This window comes from Coregonus lavaretus (assembly GCF_964263955.1).
Source record: "Coregonus lavaretus genome assembly, contig: HAP1_SCAFFOLD_372, whole genome shotgun sequence".
Taxonomy (NCBI): Eukaryota; Metazoa; Chordata; class Actinopteri; order Salmoniformes; family Salmonidae; genus Coregonus; species Coregonus lavaretus.
Genome location: NW_028160424.1, coordinates 354,685 through 372,181, shown reverse-complemented (window position 1 = coordinate 372,181; position 17,497 = coordinate 354,685). Strand labels below are relative to the sequence as shown.

At 45.5% G+C, this 17,497-nt stretch overlaps 1 protein-coding gene and 1 pseudogene across 2 annotated transcripts in view; both read right to left on the bottom strand.

Moving 5' to 3' along the window:
• LOC311121849 (uncharacterized protein) overlaps nucleotides 1–3,962 on the bottom strand; it is a 38,485-nt gene extending 34,523 nt beyond the window's left edge. The window contains exon 1 of the mRNA XM_084196289.1: nucleotides 3,779–3,962. Coding sequence (XP_084052415.1) covers nucleotides 3,779–3,836 — 58 coding nt within the window. The 5' untranslated portion in view covers nucleotides 3,837–3,962. The remainder of the gene's footprint in view (nucleotides 1–3,778) is intronic.
• A 5,238-nt stretch (nucleotides 3,963–9,200) lies between these two features.
• Nucleotides 9,201–16,632, bottom strand: LOC311121842 (zinc-binding protein A33-like; annotated as a pseudogene). The gene is made up of 4 exons (XR_014615946.1): nucleotides 16,013–16,632; nucleotides 15,521–15,664; nucleotides 14,677–15,210; nucleotides 9,201–9,284 (listed from the first exon to the last, which is right to left on the bottom strand). The product of XR_014615946.1 is annotated as a zinc-binding protein A33-like (transcript).
• Between the last annotated feature and the right edge of the window lie 865 nt (nucleotides 16,633–17,497).

Here is a 17,497-nt window from a genome sequence, read left to right as displayed (position 1 = left end):
TGGGTTGTTGTATGTAATTATTGTAGGTTAATATTGTATTCGGCTGAGCTCGGTGAAGCACGAAGATAGCTGGCTAACCCACTACCTAGCGGGTAGCTACTGGCAACTATTAGCAACGGTATAGTTGTTTCACGCCTGAGAGTGCCTGTAATTACGCCAGCTGGCTGCCTACAATAATTACATACAATAATTGCCTACCATTCAGCTGTTTTCTAACCTCATTGTCTGAACCGTTAACGTTAGGTAGTAAGTGGCTACTGTGCTTGAAATTTAGCTAGCTTGTTGCTACCTGGATAGCAACTAGTAAACAATAGCTGGAACGACCTAGCGAACAGACGCGAACTGGCTGAGTCAATTCAGTGGCTAGCTTTGCACTTGGCTAGCTAACAGTAGCTACTAGGGGTAAGTCATAACCTACATTTGTGTTTTATTTTTACATATTGGTAGCTAGAGTCATTCAAGGAATTCGGGACATGGGTGACTAGTTAACGTTAGTTTTGCTCTCTCTGTGTGTTCGTGCCGTGAAAGGAGGGGTTTCTTCTTTGTCTGAAAGCAATGGCTAGCTAGTATGCTAACTATTCTAGCTAACTAACTGGCTGAATAAGTTGACGACGGACTCGCTCAAGCTGTCGGGACTAACCCACAACGTTAGACACGGACGATCTGCTTGGCGTGTTGACACACTGGTGGTTTGTTGTGGCCGAGTATTGGTGCTAAACCGTGTTGTTGGAGTCCAGCATGCTAGCTGGCTGTGGCGTCTTATGACTAGGTGCCCTGGACGATTTTCACGGAAGAATACTGTACCTAGTTAGCTAGCTGAATAAACTAAGTTAGTCTATTCCTAGAAAACATTGAACCGCTGTAGTTTACAACAATTATAGTTTCTGAGGTGGAAGTTGGGAGAGTTATATTTGGGTGTTGTGGTGAGGGAGGCCCCGCTCTCTCCTTTCCCAGATGTTTAGTTCATTTCATTCCGATCTCCTTTGCATTATTGTAGCCATTTTCTGCAGCCTGTCAACTATGCCTCTGTCTATCCCTGTTCTCTCCTCTCCGCACAGGCTATACAAACGCCTCACACCGCGTGGCTGCTGCCTCTCTAACATGGTGGTCCCTGCACGCACCACCCACGTGGAGTTCCAGGTCTCAGGCAGCCTCTGGAACTGCTGTTCTGCTGCCAACAAGGCAGAGTTCATCTCAGCCTATGCTACCCTCCAGTCCCTCGACTTCTTGGCGCTGACGGAAACATGGATTACCACTGAAAACACTGCTACTCCTACTGCTCTCTCCTCGTCTGACCATGTGTTCTCGCATACCCCGAGAGCATCTGGTCAGCGGGGTGGTGGCACAGGAATTCTCATCTCTCCCAAATGGACATTCTCTATTTTTCCCCTGACCCATCTGTCTATCTCCTCATTTGAATTCCATGCTGTCACAGTCACTAGCCCATTTAAGCTTAATATCCTTGTCATCTATCGCCCTCCAGGTTCCCTTGGAGAGTTCATCAATGAGCTTGACGCCTTGATAAGTTCCTTTCCTGAGGATGGCTCACCCCTCACAGACTTCAACCTCCCTACGTCTACCTTTGACTCATTTCTCTCTGCCTCCTTGCCACTCCTCTCCTCTTTTGACCTCACCCTCTCACCATCCCCCCCCTACTCACAAGGCAGGCAATACGCTTGACCTCATCTTTACTAGATGCTGTTCTTCTACTAATCTCACTGCAACTCACCTCCATGTCTCCGACCACTACTTTGTAGTGCGAGAGTTGCACCCCTTCTCAAAAAACCAACACTCAATCCCTCTGATGTCAACAACTACAGACCAGTATCCCTTCTTTCTTTTCTCTCCAAAACTATTGAGCGTGCCGTCTTTAGCCAACTCTCTTGCTATCTCTCTCAGAATGACCTTCTTGATCCAAACCAGTCAGGTTTCAAGACTGGTCATTCAACTGAGACTGCTCTTCTCTGTGTCACGGAGGCTCTCCGCACTGCTAAAGCTAACTCTCTCTCCTCTGCTCTTGTCCTTCTAGACCTGTCTGCTGCCTTTGATACTGTGAACCATCAGATCCTCCTCTCCACCCTCTCCGAGCTGGGCATCTCCGGCGCGGCTCACTCTTGGATTGTGTCCTACCTGACCGGTCGCTCCTACCAAGTGGCGTGGCGAGAAGCTGTCTCCGCACCACGTGCTCTCACCACTGGTGTCCCCCAGGGCTCAGTTCTAGGCCCTCTCCTATTCTCGCTATACACCAAGTCACTTGGCTCTGTCATATCCTCACATGGCCTCTCCTATCATTGCTACGCAGACGACACACAACTAATCTTCTGTCGTTCAACTAACATCAAGGCGGTGACCCGATCCTGTAGGTTCATTCTCTACAACATTCGGAGAGTACGACCCTGCCTTACACAGGGCGCGGCACAGGTCCTAATCCAGGCACTTGTCATCTCCCGTCTGGATTACTGCAACTCGCTGTTGGCTGGGCTCCCTGCCTGTGCCATTAAACCCCTACAACTCATCCAGAATGCCGCAGCCCGTCTGGTGTTCAACCTTCCCAAGTTCTCTCACGTCACCCCGCTCCTCCGCACACTACACTGGCTTCCAGTTGAAGCTCGCATCTGCTACAAGACCATGGTGCTTGCCTACGGAGCTGTGAGGGGAACGGCACCTCCGTACCTTCAGGCTCTGATCAGTCCCTACACCCAAAACGAGGGCATTGCGTTCATCCACCTCTGGCCTGCTGGCTCCCCTACCTCTGCTGAAGCACAGTTCCCGCTCAGCCCAGTCAAAACTGTTCGCTGCTCTGGCACCCCAATGGTGGAACAAGCTCCCTCACGACGCCAGGACAGCGGAGTCACTCACCACCTTCCGGAGACATTTGAAACCCCACCTCTTTAAGGAACACCTGGGATAGGATAAAGTAATCATTCTAACCCCCCCCCCCCCCAAAAAAAATGTGTAAAGTGGTTATCCCACTGGCTATAAGGTGAATGCACCAATTTGTAAGTCGCTCTGGATAAGAGCGTCTGCTAAATGACGTAAATGTAAATGTAATAGAACACATCTACCGCTTCTTAAACTTGCTTTCAATGAGAACGACATGTCTATAACACACGTTTCTATGTGAATTTGGTCTGGTTGTCCAAAAAGTTACACATTGCAGCTTTAATGGCGTGGGTTCTGGAGAGCAAAGCTATGCCATGTTATCTATTGGGCAATTCTTATCAGTAGCGCTTCATTAAAGTGTTTTTGTGTTTGGACTCAGCGATTTTAGAGTGTCACTGTAATAACAAAGCCTTTATGGATATGCTTTCAGATTCCTGCATTCAGTAAGATATGGAAATGTACAAAAACCCTGTGCTGTTCTCAGTATAGACCGACATACTTTATTGAAATATAGTTGACACGTTACAACTCTTTTTGTGGTCCATTCAACAATCCACATCGTGAGAACTCCGAAGTAAATGCGTGTAGCAATCATTACATTTGATATTTACTCGGTCGACCACTACAGACCAATGTAGCGTCGAGAAGGGTAGCGGGAGTGTTAAGCGTAGCCCCTTCTTTGAATGTATTTTAACTTTAATCATCAAAAAGCAACAAAAGCGCCGTAGTGTGTTATTACAGAGTAGTTATTCTAGCAGTTTAACTGGTCAAATGTTACAAACACTCCCTTAAAACGGTTGCAATCCTAGTTCAAAGACCAAGGACACTTTTTTTTGCCGACTAACGAGTTGGGAGGAAAGTTAGAAAATAGTTGAAAAAAGTGGAGATTTCTTACCGCTCCCAAGCCCCAATAGCCTGTAAATATCCCATGTGAACCGCATGACACCGACCATCCAGCATTATCGACTCAAATACCCGTTAATAAAATCACACACATTGTTACAAAGTAAAAAAACAACAACGCTTAGAACATGGGGACCTCAGCTGTCTCGGGTCTGCGGGAATTTGGGAGGTTTGGTCCGGGCTTCCTGGGCGTCAGGCGTCCGAATATTTGGTTCGTTGGAGGTCCCACCCAATGCCCACGTCTTAAAGGGGCAGTTCACGACAAAATCCAAAGTTCATATACGTTTTCACATAGAAATAGAATCTAGAAGTGTCCTCTTCAATCTGTGCTGTAATGTTTTGAGTTAACGCAACTGACATTACAACAAATAGGCCTACATTCCTTTCCATGAGCCACATCAGTTAGCATAATTTGAATTAACATTCGACATTTACATTTACATAATTTAACAGATGCTCTTATCCAGAGCGACTTACAAATTGGTGCATTCAACTTATGATAGCCAGTGGGACAACCACTTTTTTTACTTACAAGCCCTTAACCACTTACTTACAAGCCCTTAACCAACAATGCAGTTTTAAGAAAAATAAGTGTTAAGTAAAAAAGAGCTAAGTAAAAAGAAAAAGAAAAAGAAGAAAAATAAAAATAAAAATAAAAAATAATTAAAGAGCAGCAGTAAAATAACAGTAGGGAGGCTATATACAAGGGTACCTGTACAGAGTCAATGTGCGGGGGCACAGGTTAGTTGAGGTAATTGAGGTAATATGTACATGTAGGTGGGGGGGACAATGCAAATAGTCCGGGTAGCCATTTGATTAGCTGTTCAGGAGTCTTATGGCTTGGGGGTAGAAGCTGTTAAAAAGCCTTTTGGACCTAGACTTGGCGCTCCGGTACCGCTTGCCGTGCGGTAGCAGAGAGAACAGTCTAGGGTGGCTGGAGTCTTTGGCAATTTTTAGGGCCTTCCTCTGACACCGCCTGCTGTAGAGGTCCTGGATGGCAGGAAGCTTGGCCCCAGTGATGTACTGGGCCGTACGCACTACCCTCTGTAGTGCCTTGCGGTCAGAGGCCGAGCAGTTGCCATACCAGGCGGTGATGCAACCAGTCAGGATGCTCTCGGTGCAGCTGTAGAACTTTTTGAGGATCTGAGGACCCATGCTAAATCTTTTCAGTCTCCTTAGGGGGAATAGGCTTTGTCGTGCCCTCTTCACAGCTGTCTTGGTGTGTTTGGACGATGAAAGTTTGTTGGTGATGTGGACACCAAGGAACTTGAAGCTCTCAACCTGTTCCACTACAGTCCCGTCGATGAGAATGGGGGAGTGCTCGGTCCTCTTTTTCCTGTAGTCCACAATCATCTCCTTTGTCTTGATCACATGTCTTGATCACATACCCCCCCCCCCAAAAAATTGTAAAGTGGTTATCCCACTGGCTATAGGGTGAATGCACCAATTTGTGAGTCGCTCTGGATAAGAGCGTCTGCTAAATGACGTAAATGTGCCCTTGAGCAAGGCACTTAACCCTAATTGCTCCTGTAAGTCGCTCTGGATAAGAGCGTCTGCTAAATGACTAAAATGTAAATGTAAAATGTGAGGGAGAGGTTGTTATCCTGGCACCACATGGCCAGGTCTCTGACCTCCTCCCTACAGGCTGTCTCATCGTTGTCGGTGATCAGGCCTACCACTGTTTTGTCATCGGCAAACTTAATGATGGTGTTGGAGTCGTGCTTGGCCATGGAGTCATGGGTGAACAGGGAGTACAGGAGGGGACTAAGCACGCGCCCCTGAGGGGCCCACATGTTGAGGATCAGCGTGGCAGATGTGTTGTTACCTACCCTTACCACCTGGGGGCGGCCGGTCAGGAAGTCCAGGATCCAGTTGCAGAGGGAGGTGTTTAGTCCCAGGGTCCTTAGCTTCGTGATGAGCTTTAAGGGCATTATGGTGTTGAAGGCTGAGCTGTAGTAAATGAATAGCATTCTCACGTAGGTGTTCCTTTTGTCCAGGTGGGAAAGGGCAGTGTGGAGTGCAATAGAGATTGCATCATCTGTGGATCTGTTGGGATGGTAGCTCAGCGGCAGCTCTACCCTTTAGCTCAGTGCGGATGTTGCCTGTAATCCATGGCTTCTGGTTGGGGTATGGTCACTGTGGGGACGACGTTATCGATGCACTTATTGATGAAGCCAGTGACTGATGTGGTGTACGCCTCAATGCCATCGGAAGAATCTCAATATTAAATTGAGATCTTTCACAGACAGACAGACAGACAATCATTTCAGCTGGATTTATTCAATTCAGATATTTGGTTAAAAGTTCCATCTCTATTTGTAAACAATAGAGATGGAGTTTTATTCACATTAGAAAGGATTGTTCGAAGCATATTCATTCACAAAACACATATATGAATGTCAATGTTTAACACAATCAAAACAATAATCAATGTCATACTGATACTCATACTTCTGTTTGTTAATCTCCTGAATTGTGTGTGTGTGTGTGTGTGTTACAGCTGGGACGATAAACCGAAAATTATCGACACCGACTATCAAAAAAATCAAAACTGATCACTTATCACAGGCATTTTGCTGATATCAACTCCTTATAGTGTTCTATTCCAGAATTCAGCTACTTATTCTACAAATCTAGTTTGCTAAGGTTTGAATTAGCAGCCCTTTGGAATGTCATCAGTCGCAATCAGTTCAATGTTCAATAAAAGACGTGTCATGCAGTCATGGCGTCCCCATACCATGCAAATGGATGGCGATCTCTGTGGAGGTGAGATCATTCCTCTAGAAAGAGACATCAGAGAGAGCATTAGTTTTAGCTCAGCAAGGTTACTGGGTGGGCGGAGTTTGCACATCATGTGCATATCTTGCATTACTCATCTCATATGTACACTACCAGTCAAAAGTTTGGACACACGTAGTATGCCAAGAGTGTGCAAAGCTGTCATCAAGGCAAAGGGTGGCTATTTGAAGAATCTCAAATATAAAATATATTTTGATTTGTTTAACACTTTTTTGGTTACTACATGATTCTATATGTGTTATTTCATAGTTTTGATGTCTTCTCTATTATTCTACAATGTAGAAAATAGTAAAAATAAAGAAAAACCCTTGAATGAGTAGGTGTGTCCAAACTTTTGACTGGTACTGTATTCTATAATATTCGACTGTATCTTAGTCTATGCCGCTCTGACATTGCTCGTCCATATATTTATTTATATTTTCTTAATTCCATTGCTTTACTTAGATTTGTGTGTATTGGGTATATGTTGTGAAATTGTTAGATATATTACTTGTTAGCTATTACTGCACTGTCGGAGCTAGAAACACAAGCATTTCGCTACACCCGCAATAACGTCTGCTAAACACGTGTATGTGACCAATAACATTTGATTTGATTTGATGTCATTAATCCTAAAGTGCAAGCTCCACCCAAACTATGAAGCACCTACAGCTGGGAGGATAGTGTTGAGGCATTGGCATAGACCACCTCCCTCTTTCTCCATCCCTCTCTCCCTCCATCCATCTCTCCCTCCATCCATCCATCCCTCCCTCCATCCATCCATCCCTCCCTCCCTCCATCCATCTCTCCCTCCATCCATCCATCCATCCATCTCTCCCTCCATCCATCTCTCCCTCCATCCATCTCTCCCTCCATCCATCCATCCCTCCCTCCATCCATCTCTCCCTCCATCCATCCATCTCTCCCTCCATCCATCTCTCCCTCCCATCAGAGCGAGTTGGTAAGGTTTCAGCCACGTTTCAGGCCAGCCATGGCAGCCAGAGCAGCATTCCACCCTGGAGACCCCATCACTCCACCACCTGAGGAGGAACACACACACATGCACAAGTGCATGCACACACGCAAGCACGCACACACACACATACACTCTTAGAAAAAAAGGTTCCAAAAGGGTACATCGGCTGTCCCCGTAGGAGAACCCTTGTAATAACCATTTTTGATTCCAGATAGAACCCTTTTAGGTTCCAGGCAGAACCATTTTGGATTCCATGTAGAACCCTCTGTGGAAAGGGTTCTACATGGAACCCAAAATGGTTCTACCTGGAACCAAAAGGGTTCTATCTGGAACCAAAAAGGGAAGAACCCTTTCGGGTTCAAGATAGCACCTTTTTTTCTAAGAGTGTACACACACACACTCTTAGAACAGAATGAACACATCCACACCTGAGCACCATATACAGTAGGTCTACATACTGTACATTCATTCACTTACTTGAGAATGGAGCACGCACACACACATCTGAGAACACACACTCACTCAAGCATTTTCTCCTGTCACAGAGTACACAGAACTGTGTCCATTCTAGTCATTCTATTTCTGTGTGTTGCATATGAGAACAGATGCAGTAACAGCAATAACATCTCCCCATTAACCCAATTCTCTTATCTTAAAGGTGCAATATGCAGGAATCGCTCCACCATTTCCTGGTTGCTAAAATTCTAATAGTTTGCCTAATTTCAGTTTATGTGACAAAACAAGCACTCGAGAATCCTTGAGAATCATTGTACCATCTAAAGCGCTGTGAAATATATTTTCAATAACCAAAAATATTGTTTCAAGCTGGTTTACAAAACCGAAAGTAAAAGACGCCAAAAAAAAAAAGTAAGAACTGGAAGCATAGAAATAGTGCACATAGAACATATCTACCCCTTCTTAGACTTGCTTTCAATGAGAATGACATGTCTATAAATCACATTTCTATGTGAATTTGGTCGGGTCGCCCAAAAAGTCTCTAACAATGTCCAAAGGTCCAAAAGGGATATTATACGTCCAACAATCTGGTGCCATGTGTAGCACACCTTCATGTAGATACTCTCTCTCTCACACACAAACACACACACACACACACACACACACACACACACACACACACACACACACACACACACACACACACACACACACACACACACACACACACACACACACACACTAGGATGACTTGGAGCTGGCACCGGATAAAACGCAAATAAACAATTTACGACCAATCACAAACCTGGATGGCAGCCGCTCCCAAACAGATAAGGTCCTTTGATGAACGGTAGTCTGAAAGGGAGGGCAGAGGTCGAGCGAGGTAGAGCTGAGCCAATGACATTGCTCCGTGGAAGATATTCTGTAAAGGATAAAAGAACATACTACATAAACCCAAGTCCAATTTCCCCCTTCTCCCTAAATTGCCCTCTCGTTCAATCCCCCTCAATGATCTAAAAGCATTCGATTGGCGCGAGCATGTGCTAGGGAGAGATCCCACCATATTTCTTACACCACTCCATCCCTTTGAACCTTTTAGCCATCAAAGCTCTAGGCCTAGATCCATGGGAAGTGTACGAGTGCACACTTCAGGGGGAAGGATAGATGATCGGAGAGAACAATAAGGGTTTAGGGCATAACTTTGCTAACCCCACTTCTCATTGAGGCATGACTTGGAAGACAGGGGCTTTGACTCAGTCATCCTCATCTCTAAACCCCTGATGGGGAACTGAGAGAGTGGCAAGAACAGGACTGAGTGAAAAAAGCAGAAATGGAACTGAGCCTGTGAACGAGTAGAGGAGATTGAAAAAGTGAACGTTAGTCCAGTTGATAAAATCTTGATTTATATAGTCCAGATAGTAATCGACTGGGACTTACTAACTGCACTAGTCTAAGACTTAACTCTTTAAACTGCACTTTCAGACTCCATTCATCGGCTTTGCGAAAGCAGCAGTGTAAAATCGTCAGTAGTTTATGCATGCAAATACTGAAATACTACACTATCAACCTCTACCATATGATAACACTTACACAAATACTGCAGGACCCATGTGCTTGAACTACTTTGAATAGCAGATATGAACTTTGATTCTGAAGGACAGTATCATGGTAACTGATGGCCTAAGCATAAACCATTCAATGCCTTTAGTTAGATGCTTTGTTCTGTAAAATCTCTCTCTCTCTCTCTCTCTCTCTCTCTCTCTCACACACACACACACACACAAAGGAAAGCAGCAGAAGGAGGAAGAAACTGCTGCTGCTGCTATACACATCACTTCCTGGTCCAGAGCCAGTTGTTTAGCGGTATGCAAATCCATCCCAGTGGAACACTATCTACTCTATATTTTTGCACACACAGAAATATTCACACACACACAGGAGGAGTCAGGATTTCTTTGCCAATGATGGAGGATTTGAACCCAGGGGCATACTGCTCAATCCAGCTAATGCTACACAGATACACAGACATAGTTTCATATCTGTGAAATAATGCCTTCTCTTCTGAGGATGATCACGTTCTGTGACAATGTATTTGTTACTGACTATTCACTAAAGTTATATAGCTTCAGTGACCACTGTCTAAGAGTATGTGTAAGTCGGTGTGTGCGTGCGTATGTCCATGTGTGCATGTGTGTGTATGTGTGTGTGTGTGTGTACTGTATGTGTGTGCGTTGTAACCTGAGTCTGCAAAGGCCTCTGTGTCCCGGTCTGTCCACGCTCTCCCTCCATCCAGACAGTATGAAACAAACTGGGTGAACAGTGAAACTACCTGACAGCCAGGGGGAGCCAACACCGACGGAATGGTCATCTCTAACATGGGCCTGTAGGGGAGAGAAGAGGAAGGACGTGTGTGTGTGTGTCTGTGTGTTCCTTTGTGCAAAGGAAGGAAGCAAAGTCTCCTCCCTCGTAAACGGAAACTCTCGGGCAAACCCCTCCCTTCCGCAGATTTCACCCATGTTTATCATGGCCAAAAAGCACATTTTTGTTTCATGAATTTTGACAATATAGCCAATTTTGACTTTGTGGCTGTGGAATCTAGTGGAAACCGTTTATCATCCGCACACAGGCTTGAAAATTACTGCATCAGTTTAAGCACCGCCTTCGCCCAATCCTGATTCCTCCAAATAATCAACGACGAAAATCAAAAACCAGGAAATACTACTGCTGCTCGTAATCACATATTTCCACGTGAGCCTTGACAGATTCTCTCATCTGTCCACCAGAGATATTATAATTATTATAATTATTATTATATTAGGATTACAGTAAGAGGACACACAGTATATTACACTCTGAGCACAATATAATATAGGCCAATTCCCGACGCACGTCCTCCCTCAGGCTAAATCTGTAGTGGTCAATGAAGGCCCTCTCATTCCATCCCGCGTTGGCAGCCAGCGTCCGGAAGTCCAGTGCGAACTCCTGTGCGCTCCTCCTCCCCTGTCTGAGGTGGAATAGACGCATAGTTGACAGTAGCGGCGTCTATTCCCCCTCACTCAGCGTTGGCCCACTCCAGCGCCTTGCCGGACAGACAGGAGATGAGGGCGGACACGCTCTCGTATCCCGAGGGCACCTGGTGGATGGTTGCCAGGTAGAGTTCAACCTGGAGCAGGAAACCCTGACACCCGGCAGCTGTGCCATCATAAGCCCTCGGGAGCGAGAGCCGAATCCCACTGGACCCCGGAGGTGAAGCGATGGGCATCGCCGATGGTGGTGGTATCGTCGGAGGAGGTGTAGGCACCCCTCTTTCCCATCGCTCCATAGTGCTCACCACCCGTTCCATGGCGGTGCCGAGAGCCTGGATCATGGCCGCTTGTTGTTCGACGCGTTCTTCCATTGATCCAGCTGGCACCGCCGCTCCTGCTGACTCCATGTGTGGTGTGTGATTCTGTCAAGGGTGACGTGTATGCGGTGAGCGAAGTCAAGCGCAGGACACCGAGCTACTGGCAGACGTACTTTACTACACAGTAAAGGAACATACAAAACAAAACCTCCTAACAGGGAGGAAACAATATTCGCATACAAACAGCAATGCCGACCTTACTGAAAACAATCACACACAATAACCAATGAGAGACAGGGGGTTATAAAGGGAATACAATGTAACATAATGGGAAACAGGTGTAAACAATAAAGACCAAACAAGACGACCACCGAAACATAGATCGGTAGCAGCTAGTACTCCGGGGACGACGAACGCCGAAGCCTGCCCGAGCAAGGAGGAGGAGCAGCCTCGGCTGAATCCGTGACAGTTCAAATAAACCTACCATTAAAATTATAGACTGATCATTTCTTTGTCAGTGGGCAAACGTACAAAATCAGCAGGGGATCAAATACTTTTTTCCCTCACTGTATATACACTGCTCAAAAAAATTAAGCGAACACTAAAATAACACATCCTAGATCTGAATGAATGAAATAATCTTATTAAATACTTTTTTCTTTACATAGTTGAATGTGCTGACAACAAAATCACACAAAAATTATCAATGGAAATCAAATTTATCAACCCATGGAGTTCTGGATTTGGAGTCACCCTCAAAATTAAAGTGGAAAACCACGCTACAGGCTGATCCAACTTTGATGTAATGTCCTTAAAACAAGTCAAAATGAGGCTCAGTGGTGTGTGTGGCCTCCACGTGCCTGTATGACCTCCCTACAACACCTGGGCATGCTCCTGATGAGGTGGCGGATGGTCTCCTGAGGGATCTCCTCCCAGACCTGGACTAAAGCATCCGCCAACTCCTGGACAGTCTGTGGTGCAACGTGGCGTTGGTGGATGGAGCGAGACATGATGTCCCAGATGTGCTCAATTGGATTCAGGTCTGGGGAACGGGCGGGCCAGTCCATAGCATCAATGCCTTCCTCTTGCAGGAACTGCTGACACACTCCAGCCACATGAGGTCTAGCATTGTCTTGCATTAGGAGGAACCCAGGGCCAACCGCACCAGCATATGGTCTCACAAGGGGTCTGAGGATCTCATCTCGGTACCTAATGGCAGTCAGGCTACCTCTGGCGAGTACAGGAGGACTGTGCGACCCCCCAAAAAATGCCACCCCATACCATGACTGACCCACCGCCAAACCGGTCATGCTGGAGGATGTTGCAGGCAGCAGAACGTTCTCCACGGCGTCTCCAGACTCTGTCACGTCTGTCACGTGCTCATTGTGAACCTGCTTTCATCTGTGAAGAGCACAGGGCGCCAGTGGCGAATTTGCCAAACTTGGTGTTCTCTGGCAAATGCCAAACGTCCTGCACGGTGTTGGGCTGTAAGCACAACCCCCACCTGTGGACGTCGGGCCCTTATACCACCCTCATGGAGTCTGTTTCTGACCGTTTGAGCAGACACATGCACATTTGTGGCCTGCTGGAGGTCATTTTGCAGGGCTCTGGCAGTGCTCCTCCTGCTCCTCCTTGCACAAAGACGGAGGTAGCAGTCCTGCTGCTGGGTTGTTGCCCTCCTACGGCCTCCTCCACGTCTCCTGATGTACTGGCCTGTCTCGTGGTAGCGCCTCCATGCTCTGGACACTACGCTGACAGACACAGCAAACCTTACTGCCACAGCTCGCATTGATGTGCCATCCTGGATGAGCTGCACTACCTGAGCCACTTGTGTGGGTTGTAGACTCCGTCTCATGCTACCACTAGAGTGAAAGCACTGCCAGCATTCAAAAGTGACCAAAACATCAGCCAGGAAGCATAGGAACTGAGAAGTGGTCTGTGGTCACCACCTGCAAAACCAGTCCTTTATTGGGGGGTGTCTTGCTAATTGCCTATAATTTCCACCTGTTGTCTATTCCATTTGCACAACAGCATGTGAAATGTATTGTCAATCAGTGTTGCTTCCTAAGTGGACAGTTTGATTTCACAGAAGTGTGATTGACTTGGAGTTACATTGTGTTGTTTAAGTGTTCCCTTTTTTTTTTTGCAGTGTATATAATTCTATACAGAAGTGAACAAATCTAAAATCAAATCAACATATCTCCACCATGCAGCCGGGTCAGAGAGAGAGAGAGCGAGAGAGAGCGAGAGAGAGCGAGAGAGAGCGAGAGAGAGAGTGTAAGAGAGAGGGTCCGCTCACCAACCAAGAATTCACAAAATGGGACAAACACCAAACTGAGACTGCATGCAGAATTCTGCTAAAATATCCTGTGTACAACGTAAAACACCAAATAATGCATGCAACCACCTAAAAGGAAGGGATTCCCAAACCTTCCATAACAAAGCCATTACCTACAGAGAGATTAACCTGGAGAAGAGTCCCCTAAGCAAGCTGGTCCTGAGGCTCTGTTCACTAACACAAACAGACCCCACAGAGCCCCAGGACAGCAACATAATTAGACCCAACCAAATCATGAGAAAACAAAAAGATAATTACTTTACACATTGGAAAGAATTAACAAAAAAACAGAGCAAACTAGAATGCTATTTGGCCCTAAACAGAGAGTTCACAGTGGCAGAATACCTGACCACTGTGATTGACCCAAAATGACGGAAAGCTTTGACTGTGTACAGACTCAGTGAGCATAGCCTTGCTATTGAGAGAGGCCGCTGTAGGCAGACCTGGCTCTCAAGAGAAGACAGGCTATGTGCACATTGCCCACAAAATGAGGTGGAAACTGAGCTGCACTTCCTAACCTCCTGCCAAATGTATGACCATATTAGAGACACATATTTCCCTCAGATTACACAGACCCACAAAGAATTCAAAAACAAATCCAATTTTGGTAAACTCCCATATCTATTGAGTGAAATACCACAGTGTGCAATCACAGCAGCAAGATTTGTGACATGTTGCCACAAGAAAATGGCAACCAGTGAACAAACACCATTGTAAATACAAACCATATTTATGTTTATTTATTTTCCCATTTGTACTTTAACTATTTGCACATCGTTACAACACTGTATATAGACATAATATGAGGGAGGGAATGGCCAGCAGGGATGTAGCTCAGTTGGTAGAGCATGGCGATGTGGGTTCGATTCCCATGGGGGGCCAGTATGAAAAAAATTAAAATAATGCACGCACTCACAACTATAAGTCGCTCTGGATAAGAGCGTCTGCTAAATGACAAAAAATTTATAAAAAATAAAATAAAAATTGTGATGACATCACTGTCAGAGACACCTCTGATTGGTAGACCTGTATAACAGGGTTGTTGGAATCACCAGCTGATCCAATAGAGACGTATGGGTCGAGCCTCTCAGTAAATGTGTCTTTATGAGTGTAGCTATGTGTCATATGTTTGGGGTCGTAGAAGGACACCTCCCACCTGTTGTAGTCCAGCTGCACTCTGATCACTCTGGGGTCTCGTCTTCAGAGGGAGGGTCTCACCTTGTCCTCCTCTATACTTACCATTCTTCAGCGGTAGAATCCAGATTCCATACTTTAGTGATGCCTTCAGCTCCCCCTTCCTGTCAACAGACTCTTTAGCCACACCCAGGTTCCGGTCAGGATGGTCCCCCACCTCCACCTCCCAGCTGTGCTTTCCTGAGCTGAACCCCTCATAGCCCAGAACATATGCATATTTCATGAATCTCTCTGGGTTGTCAGGGAGCTGCTGCCTTTTGGCTAAATGTCTCACACTGGTCAGATCATTAGACAGAGAGATACTGGGGTTTGCATTGTTGGGGTCCAGAATCACCGGAGCTTCAAAACAAACACAGAGACATTGTAAACCCTGTAGACTATACTATTTTATTAGACACATATTAAACTGGAATGGCCGGCAGGGGATGTAGCTCAGTTGGTAGAGCATGGCGTTTGCAATGCCAGGGTTGTGGGTTCGATTCCCACAGCGGGAAAAAAATATAATGTATGCTAACTGTAAGTCGCTCTGGATAAGAGCGTCTGCTAAATGACTAAAATGTAAATGTGAAAAATGTAAACCATCTATTTTAGATTCAATTAAAGAATCGATTGTTATTCTCAACCACATCCTCTCTTGTCCAGTACTCACTGCGTTTGACAATCCCCTGCATCTTTTCCCAGACTCTGAACTGTAGGTTGCCCAGGTGATTGGCTTCGTCTTTCAGCGCTCCTGAGACCAGCTGTGGATCTGGTAGGGTGTACTGGGCTCTGGAAGAACATTCAGGAGTCAGTGCTGCTCAGAACAGAAAAGACAGAGACAAAAGGCAGATAATTGACCTTTTCTTCATGGTCATGAAGTTCTGAAGAGGAACAGAATAGTAGATTAGTCATCATACCATCAATGATATCAATAATAAAATTAAAATAATATGCCATTTAGCAGACGCTTTTATCCAAAGCGACTTACAGTCATGCGTGCATACATTTTTTGTGTATGGGTGGTGCCGGGGATCGAACTCACTACCTTGGCGTTACAAGCGCCGTGCTCTACCAGCTGAGCTACAGAGGACCATATCATAGTCAGTCTTTTAATTATTTTACAATCTACCTGTACATTGGAGAGAGAGTGAGAAGTTCTTACCTGGAGGAACAAGATGTCCTCTTCTATGGCTCTGATTGTGTCTGAAAGTGATAATATCTCTCAGCTCATCTCTCCATCTTTTCCTTCATCATCTGCCTCTTCTGCTCCTCTTCCTCCTTCAGTGCAGCTATCTTGGCCTCCTCTTCTGCTCGTAGAAACTGGTGAAGCTTCTCAAACTCCTCCTTAATCTGCGTGTCTGTGTGCTGGCTTGGCTCTGGAGGCATTGGGAGGAAGAGATCTAATATCTCAGAATATTCATATAGGGATAATATTATTGTAACATAAAACTGCTAGTGAATATGCTTGCAGATCCTGACATGTGACACCACATCTTTCCTAAAGCAACATAATCTAATACTGAACAGAACAAGAAAATATATAACTGAACAATTAACCCTGAACAACATATACAGTACTGATTTTAATGTGCTCTGTTGTTTTATCACAGGTTTGTTAACTTTACTAAAGACCTTCTCCTTCTCCTGTAAGAGCTCCAGAGCAGTCTGGAGTTCCTCCTGGAATGAGACAGAACCTCTTGAGAGAACATCTGAACACCACAACTCTATCACTGCAGCCTGATTTTCAATCAATCAAAAAGTTCAAATATGATTGTTTATACCATATTGCTCTATCACAGATTTCCAAATGGTTGTCTTTCTCTTACCTTATGATCCTGTATAGCCTTATCTATGGGGACGCAGTCATGAGATTTATGTTTCTTTGAGGCCTGACACACCAAGCAGACAGGCGGTTTATCCTCCAGACAGAAGAGTTTGAGTTTCTCACAATGTACACTGCAGAGCACCTCAGACCCTGCTGAAGCTCTCTGACTTCTCTCCTGTAAGAAGGCCTCACACAGGTTCTTTAGAGCCAAGTTACATGGAGGTTCAGACATCGAAAATCTCCTACAAACTGGACATTCCTGAGATACTTTCTCAGTCCAGCATTCCTATAGACAGGCCTTACAGAAGCCGTGGCTACACGACAGGAGGACACGATTCTTGAAGATGTCACAGCATACAGGACAGGAGAGGTCCTCCTCTGGGACACACGATGTCTAAGCCATTTTCACTGCTGGAATAACTTCTGAAAGTTACTTTCACTTGTAACAACTTCCTCTCTTAAAGGGACACTTCCCCCAAACGTTAAGCTGCACTTGGAGAATCTTTTGTTTTTCATTTTTGATGGTATATCAATATCTCTAACCAAAGATTTCTCAAGATATTTCAATATCTCTAACCAAATCCCAGAGTTCCGTTGTGGATCCAACAGAGCTGAACTCTAGAAAACGGAATGTTACAGCATTGAGCTGCACTTTACCCTCAACAGGTGACTCAGAGGTGCAGGTTTACAGAAAACAAGGAGTCTGGTTAGTTGTGCATGTGTGTGTGTGTGTGTGTGTGTGTGTGTGTGTGTGTGTGTGTGTGTGTGTGTGTGTGTGTGTGCGTGTGCGTGTGTGTGTAGTTTTGCTGTGTGTGCAGACCA